The 26,640-nt window shown below is 37.8% G+C and overlaps 1 protein-coding gene across 1 annotated transcript in view; it reads left to right on the plus strand.

Annotated features, from left to right (window-relative positions):
* VPS41 (VPS41 subunit of HOPS complex) overlaps window positions 1–26,640 on the plus strand; it is a 179,172-nt gene that overhangs the window by 143,609 nt on the left and 8,923 nt on the right. Inside the window, exons 17-25 of the mRNA XM_032244456.1 lie at window positions 1,158–1,250; window positions 4,936–5,063; window positions 6,406–6,550; window positions 8,445–8,486; window positions 8,630–8,680; window positions 10,932–11,069; window positions 18,920–18,974; window positions 20,973–21,113; window positions 22,445–22,581. Coding sequence (XP_032100347.1) covers window positions 1,158–1,250; window positions 4,936–5,063; window positions 6,406–6,550; window positions 8,445–8,486; window positions 8,630–8,680; window positions 10,932–11,069; window positions 18,920–18,974; window positions 20,973–21,113; window positions 22,445–22,581 — 930 coding nt within the window. The remainder of the gene's footprint in view (window positions 1–1,157; window positions 1,251–4,935; window positions 5,064–6,405; window positions 6,551–8,444; window positions 8,487–8,629; window positions 8,681–10,931; window positions 11,070–18,919; window positions 18,975–20,972; window positions 21,114–22,444; window positions 22,582–26,640) is intronic.

The raw sequence follows: 26,640 nt of genomic DNA on the forward strand, positions 1-26,640 counted from the left end.
GTCTGTGTTTATAATACACAATATACCCATTCTCCGATGGGAATCAAATCCATTATCCTTGATTCGAACATCTTAAACCCCTCCTCACTCTGTTTAATCTCCACTTCTTGTCAGCTTTATCATGTCAGTACCAATCAAGTCTCTTCTCTTCCCCTCTGATGCCATTGCAAATGCCTTCTGATAGATCATGGGCAGCCCTAGTCCAGAGTTAGCTGCTTAAAAAATTAGTCTTGACTCCCACTTCCCTAATATCTGTTGCTTCCTTCCTTCCTATAGAATAAAATTAGAATTCCTCTCATGGCCCCACCTCCCCTTCCGCTCCAGCCTCATCTCCCTTCAGTGACTCCATCTTGCATCTCTGGGCCCCTCTGACCTCCTGCACACAGATGCGTGTTCATGGCTCCACACCTTTGCTCTTGCTATTTCCGCTGCCAGGTGTCCTGCCCCTCTCTTATTTTTGCCGGAGAAACCCAGGGTTTTAGTAGGCAAGGTTCTCTGCTGCTGCAGCACTGTGCTGACCCCTCTGTTATGACACTTACCACATAATACAGTTATTATCTATTTAATTGTCTGCATATCTTTCTTCTAGGACTTGTGAGCTCCTTGGGGATGGTGACCCTCTCTGTCTGTCCCCAGTACAAAGCATGTGATGGGATCATAGGACCTTATAGGGTCATTGAACAGTATTTGGAAATTTGACTTTTAACACAGCACTGAAAATATCTGAAGAACATAAGATGTATTTTTCTTAATTTCAAAAGATGATTATGAGTTGTTAGAGGTTGATAAACTCCGGTTGAAGGAAAGAAAGACAAATATATATATTCCTCGATTACCTAAGAAACTGGCTTTTTTTAATCTCTGTGGCTTTCTCCCTCCTATTATTTATTTATTTTTATTAACTCCTCAGGATGAACAGAGAGATAAAGATTAACCTAGGCCATGTTTAAATTCATTTATACATATATACTTTTGAAAATATAATTTGTTGTTAGCAAGTAGTGTTCGTTTTAATCCTCTTCAGAACATTTTTTTCAGAGTACTGTATTGCCTCACATTTTTAAAGTAAAAATATACTTTATGTTTTCTGCATAATTGGAGTACAGTTTTGTTTTGCCATTTTTTAAAGGATTTTTTTTTTCCTTTTCCTTACCTAGGCTATTAGTCCTTATTTGCCAAGAGGTGATCCAGTTCTGAAACCACTCATCTATGAAATGATCTTACATGAATTTTTGGAGAGTGATTATGAGGTATGGTGTTCCCACATGGTCATATTTACTTGTTCTCGATGGTAAGTGTTAGGAAATCTACAAAGGAATACAATGGAGCAATGTCTGTAAAGAAAACAGATTTGTAGTTTGCATGTGGCAGGTGAAACTGAGCTAGATAAACTCCAATGATAACTCAACGTTTATGTAGACAGTGAAAACACCTAGTCCGTGTGCAGTTTAAGGAATTCCTTAAAGTTACCTCCTTCATAGAACTAAAGAAAAAGAGCTAAGTGCTATTTTGTGGATTTCATAAATACAATAGTAGCTGCTATTGGTACTTACACTAGCCCCAAAGAATTCAGGACTTTTAAAGGCTGAGCCTCAACAGAGTTTACCAAAGTGGGGTGAGAGAGAAATTAGAGGGCAGAATTGGAGAAACAGATTTAAAATGATCTGTTTGTTGATTGATTAAAAGAGGAAGGCAGCACCTATATTGTTTATCTACTATACTCTGTACTTTTACATGCATATGACTATTTTAGACTCCCAACAACACTCTAAGTAGCAATATCCCACTTTTACAAATGAGGAAACCAAAGATTAAAAGAAATTAACTTGTCCAAGACCATCCATTTAATAAATAGTCATGCTTGACTTGAATTTAAATTTAATGTTGCAAGCACCCTGCCTATAGAATAAAATTGGAATTATAAACTCTTAATTTTATCATTTTAATTTATTAAAAATAAAGTATGATTTTTAAAGTTTGTTCATTTAATACTCATTTATTCATAAAACGCCTGTTCAGTATGTGCTGTATTCCAGGAATGTGCTATGCATAGGCATACAAATGTGAATGAAGTGATGCCTATTCAGCTGGTAGTTCATAATCGAAGTCACACTCAAGCATGTAAACCAGTGGCTCTTAGCTGGGGCTGATTTTGCCCCCTGGGAACACTTGGCAGCTTCTAGAGATGTTTTTGGTTGTTGGCGCTGGAGAGTTGATAAAATATTGTCATTTAGTGGGTAGAGGCAGGGATGCTGCTAAACATCCTGCAGTGCACAGAATAGCTTCCAGGACAAAGAATGATCTGTCCTCAGTTGTTAATAGTACTGTGGTTGAGAAACCCTGCTTTATATAAACAGATACATCATTATATAATATGTTAGGTGCCCTAATAAAGCTAAACAAAGTGTGGCTGAGATAGCCTACTTCTTTTTGCATCCAGAGGAAGACATGAGATTTCTATCGGACAGGTCTTAGGAAAGACTGGTCAGCTCCTTCTCAAAGCTGTCACTGGTGCTAGGAGGATTCAGAAACCAGGAGATGTCAAGTATTGGGCTTTGGCTGCTGTTCTCTAGCTTCTTCCCTATCTTCATGGTCTTTAATAAAAGTGGCAACATCTTCTGCTCCTTTGAAAGTTCAGGGTCCTAACTTAGTGATAATTACTCGTTTTTGGTGCCTGACAGTATGCTGTAGCTTGTCACTGACTTCTTATATTTTGGGGTTGTGTTTTAAAGATAAGGAGGACTTTATTCACAACTTGTCTCTTTCCAACAAGAATATGAGATAGCCGGAAAAAAAGTGAATTCATGGAAATAACCAATCAGCGATTCAGTTTAAGGAAGGGTAATATGGCAAACACCTACCTTTTAACTCTGAGTTGATTTTAGGTCTTAAGCTCTAAAGGGATCTTGGAGACATAATGATCTTTTATCCTGAAAACTTGAGTTTTTGATTTGTTACTATCAACCAGGTATTCCTGGGTATATAAAATGCAAGCATCTAGATCCCTGAGTGACAGTATACTTTATTTCCTTTAATAAGTCTGCATTCTTAGCATAGGAAGGGACTAAGTACCTTAGCATGAGTTAAACTTGATTAAAATATTTAATAGTACATGCTACTGGGGTTGGTGTTTCTTCATCCTCACTTAGTAGCATGTATTATAATGTCATAATCAAATCTTTACTAGATGTGTAAAGAAGATTTTATGGTAATAGTTTCTGTCACTGCCTACTAATGTAGGCTAGAAGCATGGTTCCTTTTCATTTTCTATTCAGTTCAACATGTCTTTACTTGGAACCAAACAAGTCTTTATTTGGAACCTACCATTGTTTACTGGGCTGAATACTCAGTTGGATCCAGGAGAAATTTTTTAAAAACATAGTCCTAGCCTTCCACAGGTTTCCAGGCTAATTGGGAGACCATATTAAAAAGTTGTGAGCAACCAGAAAATAAGTAAGGTAGAACAGTCTGTTCTATAAGAGATCTAAAGAAAAAGGCCATTATTGGGCATGTTTATTAGAAAAGGTTTCGTCAGTGAAGAGACTTACTTCTTTCCAGTATATTCTGAGTATGCAGAGGAGCTGTCAAAAATATTGCATCTTTGACATCATCCTAGAAGAAAGAGAATTATGAGTGTTCTGTGAAAATGCTGGAGAAGAGTACAAACTTTCTTTACAAATGCTGAAATATGTTACAATTTTCCTATTTTTAAAGTAACGTAAGTATTTAAAAAATGTATTGTTTTTATGATTCTGTTACTTGCACATGATTGAACGCTTACTTTTTCATGAAACTTTTAAAAATCCTGTATTATCAAAGTTATCCTGTTGATTTCGAATCTGGAACACTTTTTACTGAGATGGGAAGAAATAAGCATGACTTAACCTTAGAGATTATAGATGTTTTCTCCTGAATGTTTAGGATATCTCTCTGGTCAGTACTATTAAGGAGGTTGTAAATAATTTGTTTTTATTTTCGTATGCTCTTATAAATAATGGTTTAAATTGTTTGGTTTGTTCTGAGAATTTAGGAAAAGCCAAACTCAGTTTCTCATGCTATACACTCACAACAGAACACTTCCGTGGCCAAATGTGTGAGTTTTTCCCCTACACACCAAGCAAGCAATTAGTTCTGCAGTAGACACCAGCTGAGGGTCCTCTAATTCAATTGAATTCTGACGCTGTCTACATGGAGATAGCATCAGATGGGCAGGCTGAGGGCTCAGGTGAAGACTGCCCCCACTTCAGATGCACCAATCACAAGTTATAGGCTGTCACCTGTACTTCTGACTGGCCCCCTGTAAACTGGCATCGCCACTACCACCTCCTTAGATTTGACTCATTTGCTAAAGCAGCTCACAGAACTCAGGGGAACACTTTACTTACATTTACTAGTTTATTATAAAGAGTATTGCAAAGGATACAGATGAACAGCCAAATGGATTAGATGCATAGGGCAAGGTATGTGGGAAGAGGCATGAAGCTTCCAGGCCCTCTTTGGGTGCGCCACCCTCCAGGAACCTCCAGTGTTCAGCTCTTGGGAAGCTCTCCAAAGCCAGTCCTTTTGGGTTTTCATGGAAGCTTCGTTACTTAGACATGATTTGTTTAAATCATTGGCCACTGGTGATCTGCATAACCTTCAGGCCCTCTCCTCTCCTTGGAGGTTGTAGGGTGGGGGTGGGGGTAGGGCTGAAAAGTTCCAACCCTCGAATCCTGCCTTAGTCTATCCCGTGACCAACCCCATCCTGAAGTTACCTAGGGGCTGCCGGCCACTGGCCAGCTCATTAGCCTACAAGAAAACATCATTTTGGAGAGTCTAAGGATTTTAGGAGTTATATGCCAGGAAACAGAAAGAGGACCAAATGTGTATTTCACAGTATCACAACTATTCTTCTATAGAATGAGTGTTCTTTTTCTGTTTTTCACCTTTGGTTAGGGTTTTGCCACATTGATCCGAGAATGGCCTGGAGATCTGTATAACAATTCAGTCATAGTTCAAGCAGTTCGGGATCATCTGAAGAAAGATAGTCAGAACAAGACTTTACTTAAAACCCTGGCAGAGCTGTGAGTATACTTAAGTGTTTCTTCTTCCATATCCATCTATGTTGAAAAGTTTTTCATACTTTAGATTTGGCAAACTCTGAGAGGATGCATTTTATACCATTTTCCCACATTTCCTGTTAGCGAAAATCTTTCACGAACCTCAAATGAGTAGAAGACAAGGACATGTGTGAAACTGTACAATTGTAATGTAATCTGTTTCCCAGAGAAGAGAAACCCTAACAGGCAGCACTTGGGAGAGGCAGTGGTTAGGAAACAAAAGGGTACCGAGTTTTAGATCACTCAAGCATTAACAGTTTCCCAGTGAGCAAGGCTCTGGATCCTGCTCTTCTAGGATCTTCAAGTCAGTTAATTTAATCCCTTAAAAAGTCAATTGCTTATGGGATAATTTTAAGCTTTAAAAGAGAGGTCATAATAAAGGACTAAGTGCATTGCTTGACACTGAGTCAGGGCTCAGAAAATGGCAGCTTGGTTAGTGTTTTTCATATTTGTTGGGCACGATCAGTGATACAGGCTTTGTGCGAGATGCTTGTGATACAGACATAGATAAGATAGGCTCTCAAGGACCTTCATTCCAGGGAAACAAGAAGTATACTGCAGGTCTAGCCAAGACGGCCATCCCTGCATCTGCCTCTCCTCAGTGCCCCCATTACCCCAGACCACTCTGCTCTTCCATCCTTTTTCTTCTTTTGCCCAAAACCAAGAAAGGTATACCAAAATGACCTAGAACTCAGGACTGTCTTGGATTTTCCACAGAGGAGGTTGTGTTTATGGCATTCTGAGTTAATGGAAACATTGTCCTGCTAGATGCCCCTGAGAGTCTGCAGTACTGCTCGTAATGGACTTGCAGTACAGCTTCAGTTCCGTGGGCTCTAAAGGCTGGCTTAGGGACTTAATGTAAAAAACGTTGTTTCAATGGAAAAACACATTTCAGTTCAACACAACCCCCTTACAAATCAGCTTTTGGAATATTACCCATTTGTCAGTTCAATGCTGCTTGTAAGAATTGGAACAGATGTTTCTGTTACTAAAATGAGAACTTCATCCTAGACCCTTGTTTCTTTGCTATGTGGATGTTTGTAAAACTTTTGAGGCTGACACCTCCAATAAAGACCATTTTTTTTTAACATGAATATTGTAAACTTTCTGAAATTTTGGCAACATGAAAGACAAAGTTCTGAGAAAAATATTTATTGGCATGTATAGTTAAACCCCAAGGAATATTTTTTTGAAATAAAGTTAACTTTAAAGAAGGGATTCCATTTTTAATATTGTGAACCATGATCTCTGTGTGTTTTAATTAGAGCTATTGATGAATATTAATGTAAAAAATTTGTATTACCAGGTATACCTATGACAAGAACTATGGCAATGCCCTGGAAATATACCTAACTTTAAGACATAAAGACGTTTTTCAGTTGATCCACAAGCATAATCTTTTCAGTTCTATCAAGGATAAAATTGTTTTATTAATGGATTTTGATTCAGAGGTAATGTGCTTTTTATTTTAGTACTGTCAATTCTTTTTACTATTCCAAATATTTAATACTTAGATATGTATCCAAATGCTGGATTGGTGAATGAATCACATAACTTGACTGTATGCAGACAATGTTTAGAACACTCTGACCCACACTAGATGTTAGTTATTTTAGTTGTTTGGCATTCAGGAATCATTTTCTTAATGTGATTATTTTGTGAAAGCAATTAGAATTTGATAGAGAACTTTTAAAGTTGTGTGTATGCACCTATAAAGTAATTTCTTGCTAAAACAATTTGTATGATTTATAGAAACAAACCAGGTATATACCTTGACTCATTTAACCCTCCTAACCTGTGTTCCAGAATTTAAAAATTAAGTGAACTTCCATCTTGACCCATTTATTACTATTTTATTTCTTGGTGTTCACGGATCCAGCATGTGGGATTTCCCCTGGTTTGAGTTGATGCTCATGTCCAGGTCATGTGGAATATGTTATTTTATTGTGTGATGACAAATTTGAAGAGCATAATAACCAATTTATGCAACCTAATGAGTGGACCCAGCCACAGCTCACATTGGCTCTTGCAAAGTGATGCAAGCTATGTGTGTGTGTGTGTGTGTGTGTGTGTGTGTGTGTAAAAGAAATCTAATTGCAAGTGCTCGTGACAGAAATAATGAGGTTTATAAAACAGTGTTCATATTCAAAAAAATGAAATTTTAGATAAACCTAAAATTAGAACCCTAAAGGGTCCAACAGGATTAATGCATTTTTCAATTATATTGTACTGTATTTAGAGATACTGTGTGCTACATTAATCTCCACCAACTTAAATGTAATTTAGATAGGAGCTAGAGCTACCTCTTTTTCTCAAAGATGCTTTAGCCCTTTGAGAGTCAAGTCCTTAGGGGCTACAGATTTACAAAGAATTATGTAGTTCCAAGGAAGCTCAGGTAGAGAGGCTCTGCTTGTCTGGCAGAGGATGAGATGCTTATGTAAAAATTAATTACATTTTCCTCATATCTAGTCTCCCCCCACACACCCCCCTCCATTGTTCCCCAGAGCCTCATTTTGCATATGTAGCTGTGGAAAAAAAGATGAATGAGCTGAAACTAATTGCTCTTTGAGAATGTGATCCAGATGTAAAGAATCAAGAGTCTTCTAGTTAGAAGAGACCTTAGGGATAATCTACTCCAACACCCTCGTGTTTCAGAGAACAAAGTAACATTTGGAGCAATCAGCTGGGTAGTAGCAGAGTCCAGAACAGGGCCCAAGTCTTCTGTGTGAGGCTCAGTCTGATGTGCTTTCTTCCCTCTTCCTCTTGACATAAACTGCCTGATTTGTGTTTCCCGAATGATAAAAGTGGCTAAAATAAATTCTCAAAGTCCCAAAGCTTTATGTCATTACAAAACTTCAGGTACCTCATTCTCTTGCTGGCTCTTACTCCCTTCTCCTCATAAAACCAGCTCCTTCTGTCTGTGGAGTCTCATAGGGAGACTAGGTCAAGGTTTGAGTAGCCAGAAGAAACACTCATTTTCATGATATACTGGTAAAGAGATGCTCTCCATAACTACTCAGAGTCTCACGAGAGGGTGTGAAGGTATCTGAGATATTGTCGGGGGCTAGGATATGGGCAGTCAAGATGTTTTGTATTTGGTAAGTTATAGCAAAGCACCATTTTAATAGTATGCAAAACACACAGACTTCAGATCGAGATGCATTTGAAAATGCATTTCTTCACAAATACCATTTTCCGTAAGGGCCATTGTAAAGCCAAGGGCCTCCGTAAGTATACAAAATAAGCCCTCCACCTGTGAACGCTGGTAGCTACACTGCATTGTGTTTATTAGTCTTCTCTTCTTAAATAATGGATTTCTTTGACTGTGACTTTTTTATATTTCAGAAAGCTGTTGACATGCTTTTGGACAATGAAGATAAAATTTCAGTGAGTACCATTTGTTTTTATATGTGTTACCAGCTGAACGCCTGGGACTCCTATAGCCATGAAGAAGAGAGATGTTTATCAGATTATTTTGCAGCTGTTCATGTCCTCATAACTCCATATTTAAACTTTTCTTTTTTATCTAGATTAAAAAAGTAGTGGAAGAATTGGAAGACAGACCAGAGTTGCAGCATGTGGTGAGCATGGCAGTCTCCTCCTTTTGCCCTTTTGATTGACCAGTGGGTGAATCATCTCTAAGTATTGGTGTGAGGAGGATACAGGAGTGAACTCTTCAAGGAGGTTAATATTCCAGTTGGAGATTTGACAACAAACAACATTCTGTAATTACCAAAATGCGGCATATACTATGTATTCAAGACCAGGGATTAATTGTAGATCAGACACTTGAATTTTGACCCAAAATTGAATTGTAATAGAAGAAAGTTACCAATAATATAAATATATATAACATAAGTATATATTTAACTGTAATGAATGTTTTTGTGTTATGCTGTGTCTAGGAGTAAGCACTCTCCCTCTGTAGTCCCCATTAAATATAACCATGGCGTGTATCACAGTAAAAGCCAGTATGGTGCTGCAGATACCGTACCAAGTTCTCCTGTTAAGGAAATGTCGGACAACCATTCCCATACCCAGGACTACAGAGCAATAAAAGAACAGAGACTCGTTTTTTTGTCCCTCACCATGACAATAGCTAATCCCATTTTTCTTGTGTGCTAATGGTGGTTGTGCAATTAAGGCCTGTTATTCTAGATTTCTTTGAGGGGCTACTTCGATTCTCTACGTCACGTTATCATGAGAATAAAGCAGGAGTAGTTGTTTTCTATGTCCTTTAAAACATGGAGAAGATAAAACTTCAGCAGACATAGCGATTATTTCCGTAAGACCGTAGGTATCAGATACAGTAAGTGCGCTTGTATCTTTGCCCATCTCATTGTACCCTAGGAGGAGGCTTAGGGAGTAGAGTATTTTATTCAAAAATCAGTTTTCTGCTTTGAAGCTTTTGAAGACTGCAGGAAGGGAAGGTGAGGGATCTTTTTTTCTTGTTTGCTCAGATGCTATTGCTGCATTGTTCATGATTGGAAATCTCAGGATTATCTGCTTCTCCAAGCAAGACTCCACACTGCTAGCCACCTTGGGAATTCATTTATAAAGCCGTGATTTCTGACCTACTTAAGCCACGAGACAGGATTACAGACAGTAGCTATTTGCATGACAGTGTAGTGCAGCGGTGAAGTGGTGACACAGCCCACACGAAAATCGTTCACCTTCCCTGCCAGTCAATGTACTGTCTCCATAAATTTGACTCAGCATTCATGTGACAGAGCCTCCCTGTCCTGTTTGCACTCTGGGATACAGCACCACGTATCCCTGCTCACACACTGACCCCTGTGCCAGTGGACTGGCGGTGGTGGTCATCAGACCTCGGCCTGGCACATGACGTGAGTTCAGTCTACTGCTTGTACCTCTCCGTTTTTCCTTAGGAAGAGGTGAACAGGAAGCCTGAGGATTGGTTTCTTAAGGTGCATGTGTCCATGGTTAGGCCTCGTTGTGACTAGATTGAACAGTGATAACAAACATCAGTGCATTTACAGTCTCAGCTGCAGGGTGGGCTGGTGCTGTAGGTCTGTTATAAACCAGTCCACTTGGAAACAGCCACCCAAGGTGTTAATGCACTTTGTGTTATTGGTGATTAAGTCTTCCTGTCTTCAGTAGATTGTGGGGTTTTTGTTTACATTTAATATTAACTGAACATTGAATTGTTTTCTGACTTCTGACTATTGTATTGATAATCTTGCTGGCAAGGAGAAAGGGAATGGCTCATTTCCTCTGAAGTCCGTTAACTTTTTTTCAGACAGCTAGGGTAAAGAATCAGTTTTGAAAACTGGTTCATTTAGCGCCAGCCACTTGAGTTTTTAAGAACATGTGCTTGCCCCAGGACTCTACCCTCTTTTCTATAAAATATTTTTTATGATCTGGGAAGACCACTGATCTTTTTATCTGTGAGCCAACCAGATGATGATGATGCTATTGACAGTTACTGTCATTAACATTTCTGTAGTGCTTGGTGTATGCCAGGTTCATTGGTTCTGAGTGATTTCGTAATGGCAACTTGTTTAATTGTCACAGTAACTCAATAAAATTTTTTAGATAGACTGAGTCTCAGAGAGATTAGTGACTTGCCTAAGATCACGTAGTTGGTACATGGCAGAGTCAGGTTTTTGGGCCCTTCTGGAGGAAGTGTCAGAATCCTTTGCTCTCCCAAAGGGTTTTCCTTTCCACTTCTTCATCACTTAGAGGGTTTTCCTGAAGACTGCTTCTCCTCCAACCTCTCCATGGGAGCTGTTTAGAGGTAAAAATAACAATGTTGCTAGGTATTGCTTTTCTTGTTTTAATAGATCATGGCTTATCTTTTGTTCCTTTTAGTATTTGCATAAGCTTTTCAAGAGAGACCACCATAAGGGGCAGCGTTACCATGAAAAACAGATCAGTCTTTACGCTGAATATGATCGACCAAACTTACTTCCCTTTCTCCGAGACAGTACCCATTGCCCCCTTGAAAAGGTAAGGCACAGACTCCTCCACTTGTACACTTTGGATGAAGACGTTGTCATTGATGGTAAGTTGTTTGTCATTCTTCTCTTCCTATCTCTGCTCATCCATCTCTGTCCAAGGGGAAGACTTGCTCTCAAAGAAGTAGGTTTTTGCTGAGACATTCTGTTGAAAAATGGAGGTCTCATTGGATTAAGACTTTGGTGAAGAGATGAAGCATTTCTGTGACAGGTTTAATTGGAAGAACAGTTTAATCTAGGGCCTAGGACTTAACCATCAAGCAAAAATGATATGTTAGGAGTCTCTGTCCATCCCCCAGGATCAGAGTGGCCTCTGAGCGTCAGAGCCTGGGAGGGAGACACAAACTGTCCTAAGACAGAAGCAGTTGCGTCAGTCAGGAATCAGGTTTGATAAGCTAAGGTCATAGCTTCGGTCCTGCATCTTATCTTTAAGTGTCTACTCTGTGTGTTTCTATATTTCTCTGGCATCCCACATGCCACTATAATTATCTGCTTACTAGTCTCTCTCTCTCCTGTAAATTCTTCAAAGATAAGGAATTTGTCTTACTCATTTTGGTAAATCTAGTACCCAGCACACATTAGATATTTACTAAATATGTGTTGCAGCGTGAGTGAGAGAAGGAATAAATAATACCTGCAAGGTCCTAGTTAGAGCTAAACAAGGACTAGTAAGTTTTATGAGAGTGTTCTTTCAAAACAAACTGAAGCACTTAACTGTATATGTGCCGACAACTGGGCAGCCTTAAGGCCAACAGGATTGTGTCCCGTGGTTCTCAATACCATCTAGCACTGACATCTACAAATGTCTGACTACATTTGGATGGCCAGATACTTTTTAAAAGCTGTGTGGACCAACAAAATAAAAGACATACTTGACCCATAAGAGATGTGTGCAAAGAAGCTGAATGATAGCACAGTTGATGTACACTTACAGCTTTCATGTTTGCTTCTTTAGCCTATGATGATTAAATGCATTGGAGTTACCGTGAAACAATTTTAGCTCAATGGATTTTTAAAGTCTACAATTAATGAATAAATATCTTGCCTGCCTGTTAACGTATAAAACAACTTTAGCATTTTATACTTGGGGCCCTGTGTTTTCTGAGGACTAAATCTGGAAATTCATTGTCTTACTCTAAAAGTAAAAACAGACATGACTCTTCTCTCACTACAGGACTTTTTAATCTGGCAGTAGAGTGAGAATCTTTTTCTTTGAACAGTGCCCTGCATTTATTTCTCACTTTTCAAGAAAACGTTGTACATTTGTGGAGAGAATGTGGCAGTCTCCTGAAGTCTCAGTTGTCCTCTCAGACGGAGCCTCGCACACGTGGGTGATTAGCAGCCATTCTCATTCCCTAAGCACAAGGTGCAGAGGTGCCGTCCAGGTTCCAGTAACCTTACATTGCTCACACACTGTCGCCCATCTGGTTTAAACTTTTGTGTCTAATAGTACTTAGTGGAAGATGCCCTGCTCCACCCAGTAGGGAGCAGCAGAACATGGCAGACCTGCACGTGGTGCCTCCCACACATGTGGTCTGCGTAGTGCATTTGTGTAGACCTTGTACAATTGTTCTCTCTGGTCCACTGAAAACAACATATTGAATGTAAAAGAACTCAGCAGAAGCATAGTAAAATCAATTATGTTTTAAACACAGTTGTTTTTAAAAAGTTATCTCATGTGTCCCACTGAAAGAGAATTTTGCGCATGGGTGAGAGGTGGTAATGGTGGAAACAGACCATTAATAATCCATATTTTTTATATTTCAGGCTACTGAGACTTCTTCATAAGAGATTATCTCTTTGTCTGGAGCTATTGTGGGAAATCTGTATATTTGTAGAAAACATAGCACTCTACCCTGTCAACTACCCAAAGCTGTCTTCAAGGAGATATTCCTGACAGTATTACTAACTCAAGATTTTCATTCCTTTTTCCTTAAAAATTTAAGTTCTGTTGGGTGTGGTGGCCCACACCTATAATCCCAGCACTTTAGGAAGCTGAGGTGGGAGAATAGCTTCAGGCTAGGAGTTTGAGACCAGCCTGGTGAGCATAGCAAGGCTCTGTCTCTATAAAAAATAACATTAGTTCACTGTAGTGGTACATGCCAGTATTCATAGCTACTAAGGAGGCTGAGGCAGGAGGATGTCTTGAGCCCAAGAGTTTGAGATTACGGTAAGCTATGATTGCACCACTGTACTCCAGCCTAGGCGAGAAGGCAAAACTCTTTTTAAATAAATAAAAAAGAATAATAAATAAGAAAACATTTTGTATATACTTAGTTATCTAAGAAACCCATCTTTTTTATGTTTACATGTAACATGAAAAAGCTATCATATGTACCAATTTATGAATGACAAAGTGGATTTCTCCAATTAAACACATCCCAAGCATGCTAGTGAAGGGCACGGAATACAGATCTGCCTCTTTTGTGTAAAGAGAGACTCATAGAAAATGTGGTCTCTGTTTCTCCTGAATATGAAATTAAGAACTTTAAAATTCTTATATATATATATATATATATATATACATATATTATTGCACTTTAGGTTCTGGGGTACGTGTGCAGATCATGCAGGATTGTTGCCTAGGTACATACATGGCAATGTGGTTTGCTGCCTCTATCTGGCATTTCTCCCCACGTTATCCCTCCCCAAATGTGAAGTATTTAAGCTTTCAGAGGCATATTCAGAGCCTGTTGATCCACTATTGTTTATAATTTACCTCTGGCAGAACACCACTATCTTTCTCATTTTTGGTTGTCTGCCTTTGCTGGGGATTGGCTGATAGTTGAGAGGAGGTATTTCAGATTGGCAACTGATTGAAATCTTCAGGAATCTCGATCAGCCTTATTTTCAGTTGATTGAAATCCCACAATCATACTATTTGGCCCAAAACTTTGGAATGATCCTGACCTCACATCTAAAGCCCTAGTTATAGTTATCGAAGGCCAGAGTTCAGGATTTAAAATCACCACCACTCCAAAATTTAAAAAATTAGCCATAAACTTTTATGAAATTGTTTGTTCTAAAGGAAATACGGTTTGTAGGAATTTATAACATCTACAATTTTTAAAGTTAATAAAAATTATTTGTATTTCTTTTGTGCTTTATAATTTATGATGTGCTTTTATGGACCTTGTTTCATTTGATCTCTACAAAAGTACAGTTAGGTGGATAGAGTCATTTTATACATGACAAGCCAAGTCTTAGGGAGTTAGAAAAATGCCTAAAGTTTAGAGCTAATAAGTTGAGGGACCAAGACTTAGAACTTGGATCACTTAAATTTAGGCTCTGTATTTTTTCCACTATGATGGGAATAATTTTCAGGTTTAAAAAGTTAATTGAAATAATAACAATAACTAAGGTATTTCCTAGTATTGCAAGAATCATGAAAGATTAGTTTTTTAAACTTAAACTGTCCTATAATTTACAGATGCGGTTATCATGCACTGGTTTTCATTTTGCAAGTCTGATTTGCTTGTGCCTAGAGTGGTTAAAAGCAGAGCATCAGTTTTATAGCTTTGGCAAATTTATACCCGAATTTGTGATCACTCTTATACATATCTGATAGTATTCACAAGGTGGCAGTATTTCTGAATTTGGAAGACTAAAGCTGAGAGATGTCAAGTTTGCAGATTTTCATTAAAGAAATTTAAGGAGAAGATTGGATGAAAGATGACGAGATCAAGGATAGGTAGAAATAATTATTTAATTTGCATTTGATAAGGTTGCTATTAGTTACCGTCAGTTTTCTAACTTGATTCTTTACCTTCATACTTAACCAGAAAGAGGAGAATTAAAATACTATTTTTGCATCATTTTTTACTCAATTTCTATTATTATTCTGACTTTTCATTTTTATTTTCACTGCATTCTCCGTGTGTGTGTGTGTGTGTGTGTGTGTGTGTGTGTCTGCTTTAAAAATTTAATCTGGAAACCATCATTCTCAGCAAACTGACACAAGAACAGAAAACCAAACACCGCATGTTCTCACTCCTAAGTGGGTGTTGAACAATGAGAACACATGGACACAAGGAGGGGAACATCACACACACTGGGGTCTGTTGTGGGGTGGTGGTTTAGGGGAGGGATGTAACAGGGGGTGGGGAGATTGGGAAGGGATAACATTAGGAGAAATACCTAATGTAGGTGTCGAGGGAATGGAGGCAGCAAAATACCATGGCATGTGTATACATATGTAACAATCCTGCAAGATCTACACATGTGCCCCAGAGCTATAATTAAAAAAAAAAAAAAAAAAAAAAAAAAATCTTAGTTTCCCTACTCTTTCCTCTAGAGGGCGCACCGTGCTCCAGGAACATTCAGGACTCTAAATACTTTCTTTTTATACTTTACTCAAAATTTCTAGAGATTTCTGACGTCTATTTTCTCATTTGTGAGAAGAGGATATTTAAGATCATGTTAGAAACTAGTCACAAAACATCTAAAATTATGTGAAATTGAAATTTTAGAGATGCAAATTATCTTTGAACTCGGTGCTCCTCATCTGCTTGCATTCCATGTCATTCCTGACTTCACACTTGCCTTCAGACATTTCTTCCTACATGACTTCCTTTTTGATAGTATACACAGGATCTTGTAGCATCGCTATTCTATGGCATATTCTACAGCAGTGGAAATGTTTTATAATCTACTCTGTCCAACAACCTAGGCATCAATCACATGCCACAATTGAGTATTTGAAATGTGGCTAGTGCTACCAAAGAACTGAATTTTAATTTAATTTAATTTTAATCAATTTAAACTTAAATAGAGCAAGTAGCTGCTGTCTTATATAACTTAGGTGAGGCTTCAAACTGCAAACTCTTTGTGGTTTGAGACTAACATGTTCTTAAGCATTCTCATATGCACAAGAAAAGGGGAAATGGCTCTGTTTGAAACTTCTGAATAGTATTTTAATGTGTTAAGTGAGTTTCTAAGTACAGAATTGGTTCATGGATACCTTTTATTAATAAATTATTTTAAGCAGCATCATTACTCATTATTCAGACTATCTTTCTCTCAACATTCTACTTATTAAGTTATATTACAGTGTTCTGTTTATTTGTGAGTGGCAGTCCCCGTCAACTGTAAACTGTCTGTATCTTAACAGCCAGCACAAATCTGGGCACTCATTTGGCTTGTAAGTGATTTTTTGTTTGAATCCCATGTCCTCTGATGTTTTTGCTCTATTTTGCTTTATTATTTAACTTCTTACATATTTTTTTTTATCTCTGCAGTAGTATCACTGCAAGAGAGTGAAGAGTTGGTATGAAAGTTCTTTACATCACTTATAATAATGATTGACAGGCAAGACCATACAGGAATAGGTAAATTATATTTTTAATCAAAACAAAGGAAGATTTTCTAGGTATTAGCTAAGATTAGATTCCACTGTGAGTGATAAAAATCCTGAAATAATTGTGGCTTAACAGAGCAGCAGTTTTTCTGTCACGTGGAAGTGCTGGTGGAGTGACCCTGCCTAGGGCAACATGCCACAGGGTCAGAGACTAGGACTCCTTCCTCTTGTTCCTCTACCTTGGGTGACCTTGACCTCATGACATAAGTTAGTGCCATCCAGCAGCAGATAGTTTCCAGCAATGGATTGGATGGAAGGACTACAAATAAGGAAGCCAAGGGTTCACACAAGGGCTTCAAAGTAAGGTTCCCAGAAGCCACCACCTGCGTTTCTTCTTTAGCCTGGTGGGGAACATTAGTCATGTGGCTCCCCTACTGCTAAAGAGGCCAGGAGGTTTTTTTATTTTTATTTTTATTTTTTTACTTTTTAAATTCTTGGCAGTTACATACCAAGCTAAGGTCTTATTATTTTATGAAGAAATGGGAAAAGGATATTGGGAGGCAACTGTCTCTGCTACCTGATTTTTAAAGAAATCTTGTGAGTTATCAAATTGTTTCCTTCTCATGATGACCTTCAGTTATTCCCATTTCCTTATGTAAATGATATCTGTACCCTAAAACGCCATCTTTGTTTCAGTGCAATTCTAAAGTAAGGTGATGTTGCTTCTTTTTCATGTATATATATATGTATACATACACACACACACACACACACACAGATAAAAAACATTTACATATATATTTTCTACATTGGTCTCAATGATCAGCTTTTTCCTACCCCTTAGCTGGTACTCTCCAGCCAGAGACACTAATTTAAAATATATAGCCTCCAGAACAATTTTAAGTCAAAAATCAAAATACCAAAAGTAGCTCCTGCTGTCCTTTCCCAAGATAGGTCATTGAGCCAAAAGAGCTAATTAACTTGAGCTGTTCTTTTTATCTCCATGGCTCTTTTTTTTTTTTAAAAAAAAAAAACAACCTTGGCCGATTGTTTTTAAATGACTACTCTAAATAGGCAGTCCAATAATCTTCCTCCTGACACCTTTTTTGCTTGCTCATTTATTTTAAAAATGTTTGTTGCATATCTACTCTGGGCCCAGTATTGTGCAAAGGACAGGGTTTAGAGCACACATGGTCCCAGTGGAGGGAAATTAAATAATTAGCTGAGTAGTTGATTGCAACTCTGATTAAGTCGTGTACAGGGTACAACTGGAGTAAGTGCTTGGGACCTTACCTGATGTGGGATCCAAGGGAATATTTGTTGGAAGCCATTGCTAAGGGTGGTGAGTGGGGGGTGAGGGAAGCATTTCAGGCAAGGGGACGTAGTGGAGAGATGAGCAGAGGGAGGTGAAGCTGCACAGGAATTCAGGGCTAGGTTGTGAATCCCTTGTAAGTCATGGTAGAGATTCGCAGCGTTAAGTCTGAGTGGAGCAATGCAGTAGCAAGTTTTGTAAGCAGGGTTTACCAGCTGACTCATTTATCATACTGCACCCGGTTCAGATGCCACTTCCCCTGTGAAGCCTCTGACAAGAGGACCACACAGTTTGTGTCCCTCCTGTGTACACATGGCCCGTTGTCACATCTCCGTCACTCCCTGGACCCTGAGCTCCCAGGGGTGGACTTATACTGCAAATGTTCCTACTAAGCCTCCTCCTTTATTCTCTTCTTAGTTGTCCTTTTACCTGGAAACGTCACTAACATTTTTTATTATTGTCATCTTTGTATCTCTATCTAACTGGACTTCCAGCACCCAGCACACATCATATAGTAAATTTGTCCTGATTAATTTAGAATTAGCAAGTAATTTGTCAATATATAGTATGTCTTTTTTAAAAACACTAATGGAAATGCTCATCTGCATAGTTGCTCCTTTTTGGATCCTTCTTGATCATCAAAGTGTTTTTTTCCTTCTCACATTTGACAGATCCTTGAGCAGAGCTCTCTTTCAACCACCATGAGCTGGCAGTAGAAATACTCCCAGTAAATTTGTTTATTTATTTATTTATTCATTCATTCATTCATGCAGCGTGTATTCATATTTTCTGAGCATATGGTATGCACAATACTGGGAAAGTTCAACCATGAACAACATTCCTTACATCCTAATGGAGGGAAACAGCTTAAACAAATGACTACAGATGAAGGAAGCAGTGCTGTAAAGAAACCTAAAGGAGTGTAAAGAGAGAAAGCTTAGTGGGAAAGGCCCATTCTTTTCATTTGGTGGCTTGTTTTGTGCTCTTGCTCATGGAATGTTCTGAGTAGCTTCAAATATGTTTTAAATTGAATTGTGTAGAGTCCAGTACCTCTCTGAGAGGTAACTGAGTGCAACCAGGCTAAGGAGACGTGTTCTTTCTTTTTTTGCTCTGTTTTATTTATAAAGAAAAGCTATGGAAAAATTTTTGCAAGTTTGTAAGTGGAAGTGACTTGATTACTATTTGTTCTTATTTGGTAGCCTATAGTAACATTGTTACCTTGCTTTAATTGAAGGCTCTTGAGATCTGTCAACAGAGAAACTTTGTAGAAGAGACAGTTTATCTTCTGAGTAAGTCGCTTTTATTCATTTTGGTCCCCATAAACTAAAAAATGGGAAAACAACATGAAGTAAATTGTGTAAGAAAGGACATAGGTTTTAGACCAATGTAACACAGAATTTGAGGCTGTTTTTTTTTATGAGAATTTGATAAATGAAAACAGACTTCACAGTACAGTAAAGAAGGGAGAGTTGTTTAATAAATGTTGAAATAACATATTGGTAATGTATAATCAACATATAAAAATTTATCAGTTTATACCTCACAACATTGATTAAAATAAATTTTAGATGAGTTGACAAGTTGATTTTTTAAAATTATCAGCTTATATTACCATCATATTGCTAGAAAACAAATAATCAGTTTTAAAAATCACACCCTAAATAACTGGATTAAATGCAGTTGAATACCATAGTTCTGGAGAAAGGAGAGCTTTTCGATATAATCTAGGTGTCAGTGTTCCTGGTCTTCTGGCTCCTGCCTCCACATGAGTCACAGTTTTTGTACCATGCATACCAAGAAACATAAAACTTGTCATCTTTTCACATTCGTCCAAAATGAGCCACCTGCATGAGAGCAATGTGGGTTGTACTGAGGATTGCGTCATGTAACATACAGCATAACATTCGTATTTGGTATTTCTCCATCGTCACTCGCCTGCCTACCCCAGTAGGACTTTTCCACTTTACACCTTTTTCTCATACAGCACTCACCCTCATTGGCTTCTCTGCCTCTGTTGAAAAATAATTCAATTCCTCTATTCCCATTTATGGGTATGCAGATTCACGGATGCTCAGCCACAGACCCAGAGCTGTCCAATTATAGCCCCTGCCTTCCTTAGGAGAAGTGCTTTTGGAGCTGCATTTTGTTACTTCAGCGTGTTCCTGGGGTTCTAATCACAATTTTAAGTAGCTCGTCAATTTGCTAATTCCAAACAGTGTTCTCCCCAAGAAATATTTTGGTGGAATAAAGTTTTTTCATATTGTCTTAGAAGCAGTAGAGGACTTAGAAAGGGACGTATAGTCTGATTTTATCAAAACTTGAAAATCCTGTAAACATTTTAAATAACCACTTTTAGAGACATAAACTGTGAAAATAATATTTGTAAGAAACACAAAATGCTGTGGAAGGAGCATCAAATGGGATATCTTTTCATTCACAAGCCAGCGTTTATTGGTTGATAATGGCCATGTACAGTGAAAAGGATTCAAGATTCTTTACTAGTTCCTGTGCAAGCCCAGAGACAAGGGTAAGGGTGACGGCCCACAGCCAGGCAGTTGCCGTCCCTCCACTGGCTAAGGCTTTCTTACATGTATTGTATTAAAAACTCAGGGAAAATTCTAAACTATTAATATGCCGTAGATCAAGGAGCAAAGTATGTAAAGAAAATTAGCCAGTATAAGCATAGTTGAGAAATACTTTCATCTCATAAGGGTCATTGAAAGGCTTTCCCCTGAACTTGGAAGAGAAGGAAATTAGGCAGCCCCCGATAATTGAATTTGCAGTTGGCGCAAAGTGTATCAGAAAAGCAATATGCACAGTTACCTCATGAGGCAGAATGACTTTAGAGCCTTTAAAAGTCTTAAGTGTATCCAAATGTGAAGGTACTGACCTCCAGAATACATATCTCTACCAGAAGTAAGTCAGAATATGACAGACTGGCTTCAAATTCCCACTGTACTGTTTAGTAGCTATATGATCTTAGCAAGTTACTAACAGTTCTATTTCCTCTTCTATAAAAGAGGAATGTTAGTAGAACATACCTCATAGGATTGTTAAATGATGTCATTTATATGAGGCACTTAAATGAGTACTCGGCACAGAGTAAACATCCACTAAATAGGAGATATTTATTTTATTAAGTTATAGGCAGTAAATGCTGGTGTCACATGAGAAAATAGTCTTGTCTTAGCTTTCTAACTGTGTAAACAAACTAAGAGATAGGCACTTTCTTTAAAAAAATTTTATGAAAATACCTAAATAAACTCTTTCTTCCATCTTCACTGAAGGCCGAATGGGTAATAGCCGAAGTGCCCTTAAGATGATTATGGAGGAGTTACATGATGTTGATAAAGCAATCGAATTTGCCAAGGAGCAAGACGATGGAGAGCTATGGGAAGATTTGATTTTATATTCCATCGACAAACCACGTAAGCATAAAAGCCATCTATGATTATAACTTTTTTCTCTCAGTGTAGCCAGTTATGTCTAGATTAAAAATTATATCAAGATAACATTGGGTTATAAAAATGGCAGAGTACCTACAGTAAAAATAGGCCGATGTGTTGTAAGGATTTCCAGTACTCCTCCTGGAGCGTCTTCAGTGTGCATTACCTGAATGTGATGAAGGACGGGTGGCTACACAGTTTACTAATTGTGTCCCCATGAGCCGTATTTTTACCTGCTGCAACCAAATTGAATAAATGTCATCTGAGCTGTGTTGGGATGATTTTGTTTGTTTGTTTTAGCTTGTATATGGGAGGGTTTATAGAGTAAGTGAATAGATCTTACCAGTCCTTTTTGGAAACATGTAACTGTTCTGGACGTTGATGATATTTGGATTGTACATTGTAGTAGTTAGCCTCTTTCCTGCCCTATTTTATCAGTACAGCACCCAGAGTTTGTATTTGTTGGTCCTTAGCTTGACTGTTTTCACTGGGTCTCCCATTTTGGAAAGAAAAAAATAAAAGCAATCACCTAACAGAAACCCAGCTCTTTTGAAAATAACTAACAGTAGTGATGTGAAATTTCTTCTTTCTTTCTTTTTTTTTTTTTTTTTAAGTTTGGTAGGAAGTGTTTATATTCATGTAACTACCTTAATCTGAAATCAACTTTAATGGTGATCCTTTTGGCAATATAAGGAATCTCATTTGTAACTAGTAAGATGAAGTAGTAGTTTCAGGATCTCAAGAGGCAAAGTGGTGTGACAGAACACATCATAAACTTGAGGCTGGCCTGAATCTGAATTCGGGCACATGACTTATTAGCTGTGTGACCCTGGAAGAATTAAACACCCCATTTCCCTTGCCTGTAAAATGGGGACACAGCATTCCTAACTTGCACAGTATTTGAGGAAAGCCATAGTCAAATACCTTGCACAGTATTTGAGGAGAGTCAGTGGAATACCTTACACAATATTTGATGAAAGGCTGAGCCATAGTTGGTTGTTACTAAATATTAGTTGCAGCCATTTGATGCTGAAAACTGTATTTTGAAGGTAAGTTATTATTTGTTCAGTTGTTTTAAAACAGTTCTTATTTACTTTCTCCTTTCTGTCTTAAGGAGCATTAGCTCTTGGAAGTTTAGAAGATTAATTCTTAAGAGTTTAGAAATTCAAGTGGTTTTAACACTTACTTTGAAGGAAATAATTTTTTCTTCAAATTACTTTTGGTCTAAAATTGCATTATGTGCAAATTATGTGCAAATAAAATTACGTTATAATGTTGCTTATATGTTCATTGTTCTTTGTGGTCTTTTGTAGCATTTATTACTGGCTTGTTAAACAATATTGGCACACATGTTGACCCTATTCTACTTATTCACCGTATTAAGGAAGGAATGGAGATTCCCAATTTGAGAGATTCCTTGGTTAAAATTCTGCAGGACTACAATTTGCAAGTAAGTATCCTTTCTGGGACAAATGGGCATGCTGAGTGAGTTGACTTAGTACTGGTTAAATATTTCTAGGGTTTATGTTAGGTATCAGTTAAAAGCTTTTGATTTTATAGTTACATTTTGTTTAGGCCCATATATTTAGAAAACTGTTCAAATAGAGTAATCAGAAACGTCACCTTTAAAATTGTGTTGTCCAGTAATACCTTAAAGGCCTTAAGAAGGCTGTTTGATTCTTTAGCCATCTCCAATTTTCACTTGTTTTTGAGCAGAGCTTCTTACATTTATATGGTTAATATAACATGGAATTGAGGCAAGTATGAAAGTAGTTATAGTTATAGTGGCTGTTAGATTGAGCCACCCCAACATTTTTAGGAGAATAAATACTGTGTCCATTTAGGGGAATTAACAAAAATATTTTTCAATAAGGTAATAATTTTTCTTGAAGCCATTCAGTAATGTGTTGCCTGAAAGGTGTTAAAATATAGGATTTTATTTAGCCTTTTGTTTTCTAGAATAGTACAAATTTATTATTCTTGTTAAGTCAGAATTTGTGATGAGAACAGTGGAACTCATTATTTTCATATAAATGATGCTAATTACAAAGCATCTTAATCTTTTCCTTAAAAAAAACTCTAGCACTTACTATTTTTCAGGATGCTGGTAGCTTCTATAGAACTTGAATTAAAACATGTTCTTAAAAATTCAGACTGTTGTTCTTCCTCTAATTCACTTGAAAATGAGTTTTTGTTAATTATGGATGAGATTGCTTTCCTACAAACAATTTTTGCAGGTAAAGCCAAAAGAGAAGGCTATAAGCTGAGGAGCATTATGATGTGATATCTGTTGGGCCAGGATTCACCATGCAGGTTGCAAAATAGTGGTCTGCCTGCACTCAGGGTGACAGCCTCAAGAGGCAGGGTGGAAAGGAGATTTTGCCGGAAGATTGATGGTATCAAAAACAGATGTAAGAAATGAAGGGGAGGTCAGAGCTGCAGGGACAAGAGGTTGTGCCAGGGAGTGTGACATCATTAGTATTTCTGAAGCAGAATCATGGTGTGTACATGTTCAAAAAGTGGGATGATGGTAAAGGTCATTTGTGTAGAATTAGTGGAGAAACTGAGGCCATAGCCTTTGCTGAGTCATCCTAATGGACATGAAGACCAGGAAGAAGAAGCGAGGTGCCCTAAGCCAGGCTCCAGCTTCTTGTTGAACAGTCCACAGGAGACAGTGGTATTACTGGGCAGCACAGCTTTAAAAGTGAAGAAGTTTAAAGATAGGGGTGGGGGTCTGAGAGATCATGGAGCCTTCACTCAGGATAGCTTTGTGGGAAATTGGGTTAATCGGAGAGAAATTGGTATTCAGGTGAGCCAAAGAAGTAGAATACCTATTCCGCAAAAAGCTTAATGATATACAGTCATATATTTCCAGTGGGATTTGGAGATTTGCAGATGACCCAGCAGAAAGGTTATTAGAAGGAGAATGAGAAAAGCAAGAAGGAAATAAGAATATGCGAATGGGTTAATAGGCAAAGAGAGGTGAGGTGAGGAGCTGGCCTTTTATGCCGCGTCCTAGGAATCCAGAAAGGTAACATCCCTGCCTGGGGAAGTCTCTAATTTTGAAGGTCAGAATTGGGCTTTGGTGAAAGTGGTTTCAGTGTCAGATCTTATAAGCATCTGAGTGTGAGTGAGCTTGATAATGACCTGTACTTTATTGGCCCTTACCAACCCTAAGCATGCCAGGATATGCTCTAGGTTTCAAATCCACATTTGATGAGAAGCCATTTAGGTATCTCTGAACAACCCTCCGCCAAGGGAAGTAGTAAATAATTATCCTTCTGCCTTTTAGCTGTTGTGCAAGCTCGGCCTCCAGGTTAAAGGTTGTGCCTTTCTTTTTCCCCAGCCTCCACAATGACTGCAAAACCACGTAGTGCAACCCTCTGACTAGGTTATTCTTCCCAAGAACCAAGCTCATGGGCTCCACTGTGGTCTCCCTGTTGATTCATTTTTTTATAAATTTGCATCATCCTGAGTTATCTGGAAATAAAAAATGAAGTTATAATTAGATGCAAAATGAATGCCTAACATAAAAAATCAACTAAAGCAGCTGCTAAATCAGTATTTTATTTTCTTAATTAGAACTTTTCCTTAAGATATGTAAGTATGTCGTTTGGTAATGTGTTAAAGAGATTCAGAACTATTTAGCCAGCGGGTCCAAAAAAGATGTGGTTGCCTATAATCCTCCAACCAAGGAGTGGCTTCTTAGAGGGTGAAGGAGAGACGAACAAGGAAGACAGCAGAGCCTGCAGAAACTGCTGCATCTGGAGTCCCCACTGGAGCACAGGGATCTTGTTGGAGAATCCAGACAGAAAATGCTGTACTGGGGCAAGTTGTTCAAAGAATTCTAGGCATTATTTTTCACTGATAGATAGAGAAGTAGTTTAAAATATTTTTCTGCTCTTTTACATATTAATGACCAATTTAATTTGTTTTCTTTCTCTAGGCAACCTATTTGAGTTCATTGTAAAAATAGCTTAAATCAATCCAGAAAGCATTTTGCAATTTCCAGAAGGGTTTCCCATGCAAGTTTTTATTTTATTCTTTTGTTTTTGTGTTACATAAAAACTATGTTGTTTTTCACATACTCTCACGTAGCAAAATAAAAAATTAGCAACCCTCTTCATTCTCAAAATTTGGAGGAGATTTTCCATGTTTATCAATTTCCAGGAATCTGGAACCGACTGTGTGTGTGTGATGGGGTCGGGTGGGACAGTGACCCCAGGGGACATCAAGAACCATTCAGTGATGGAGGGATCAGTGGTCAGATGTGGCGAAATGTTCTCATGGGGCTTCTCAGCACCTTTTCTTGCTCGTATGCATTGGGAGTCTCTAAAGGGAGATTCACAATAAGAGTATACAGCATTTAAAACTTACCTGAGCACTGCTTTGGGAGATCATTCATTAGCTAGTTGTTAATTGGAAAGAGGGTTAGAGAATGTTGTGGGAAAAACTTGAAATGAATAACTCTTCTGCTTTTAGTTTCACGGTTTCTAAATTGTAACAGCTCTCTTCAACTGAAGGTTAGTGTCATTAGGTGTGTTAGACACCTATGACATAGTTTAAGTTAAGGAAATAGTATAATCAACTACGTTAGCAGTGTTTAATTTCTTTAACTTACTCTGTGTTTTTATGCCTGGTTACTTTGTTAGCGTGATCACTGTACAAATCTTAAAAGCTTCATGAAGTCAGTAAGATGCAAGTAGCATGGATTGCACTTCATAAACTTTAAATGTTTCTAGGCCTGATTTCAAGGACAAATAGCACTATTTTGATATAAATTACTTCCAAAACAATATGGTATCAGTGATACATCAGTTTTTACAGTAGACTGACCAGTTTCCAAATGCGTTTATGCTATAAATTTCTAATGTTTTTATATTTTCCATTTTTAAAACATTATATTCTTAGCATTTATTTATTTAGCCTTTACATCCATTTTTGTAGTTGGAGACTTTTTTCCCTTGAGAATTTCAGCATCTTTGTTCTTAAACACTTCTTTTGACGGTTTTATTTTACAAACATTTTATCTTCACAAAAATTCTGTAGGAACTATCATCTTTGTTTTACAGATGAGAAAACTGACTCTCAGAAAAGTTAAATGATCATGCCAGCCTGGGAAGGTGATTAACTGGGTTTGAACGCAGATCTTATGACTAAATCTCATGCCATTTTTTTGGTCCATGACTACATTAGCTTTTACAGCCTCAAGTAATCTCTAAAAAATCTGCTAATTAGAGTGGGGACTTATTTTTTTTTTTTTTTTTTTCATTGTGGGTGACACTTCTTGGGAAAAGAAAATAGCAAGCATGTTTTAACTTGCTTTTAAACAGGTATTGTGATGTAGTGGAAATCCCACTAGGCTAAGCCTCCTGAGTCCATGGTGTGAGTCTAACTCTTAAGTAAAGTAGCAGATGATCCTGAACAAGTCATTCCACATCCCTGGACCTCTGTTTTCCCCAGAAAAATAAAGGGAGCAGGGGCTAGATTAAGCCTCCTTGTTAGATGC

The sequence above is a fragment of the Sapajus apella genome, unplaced genomic scaffold (genome assembly GCF_009761245.1).
Source record: "Sapajus apella isolate SASKATOON/1434 unplaced genomic scaffold, GSC_monkey_1.0 scaffold54, whole genome shotgun sequence".
Classification (NCBI taxonomy): Eukaryota; Metazoa; Chordata; class Mammalia; order Primates; family Cebidae; genus Sapajus; species Sapajus apella.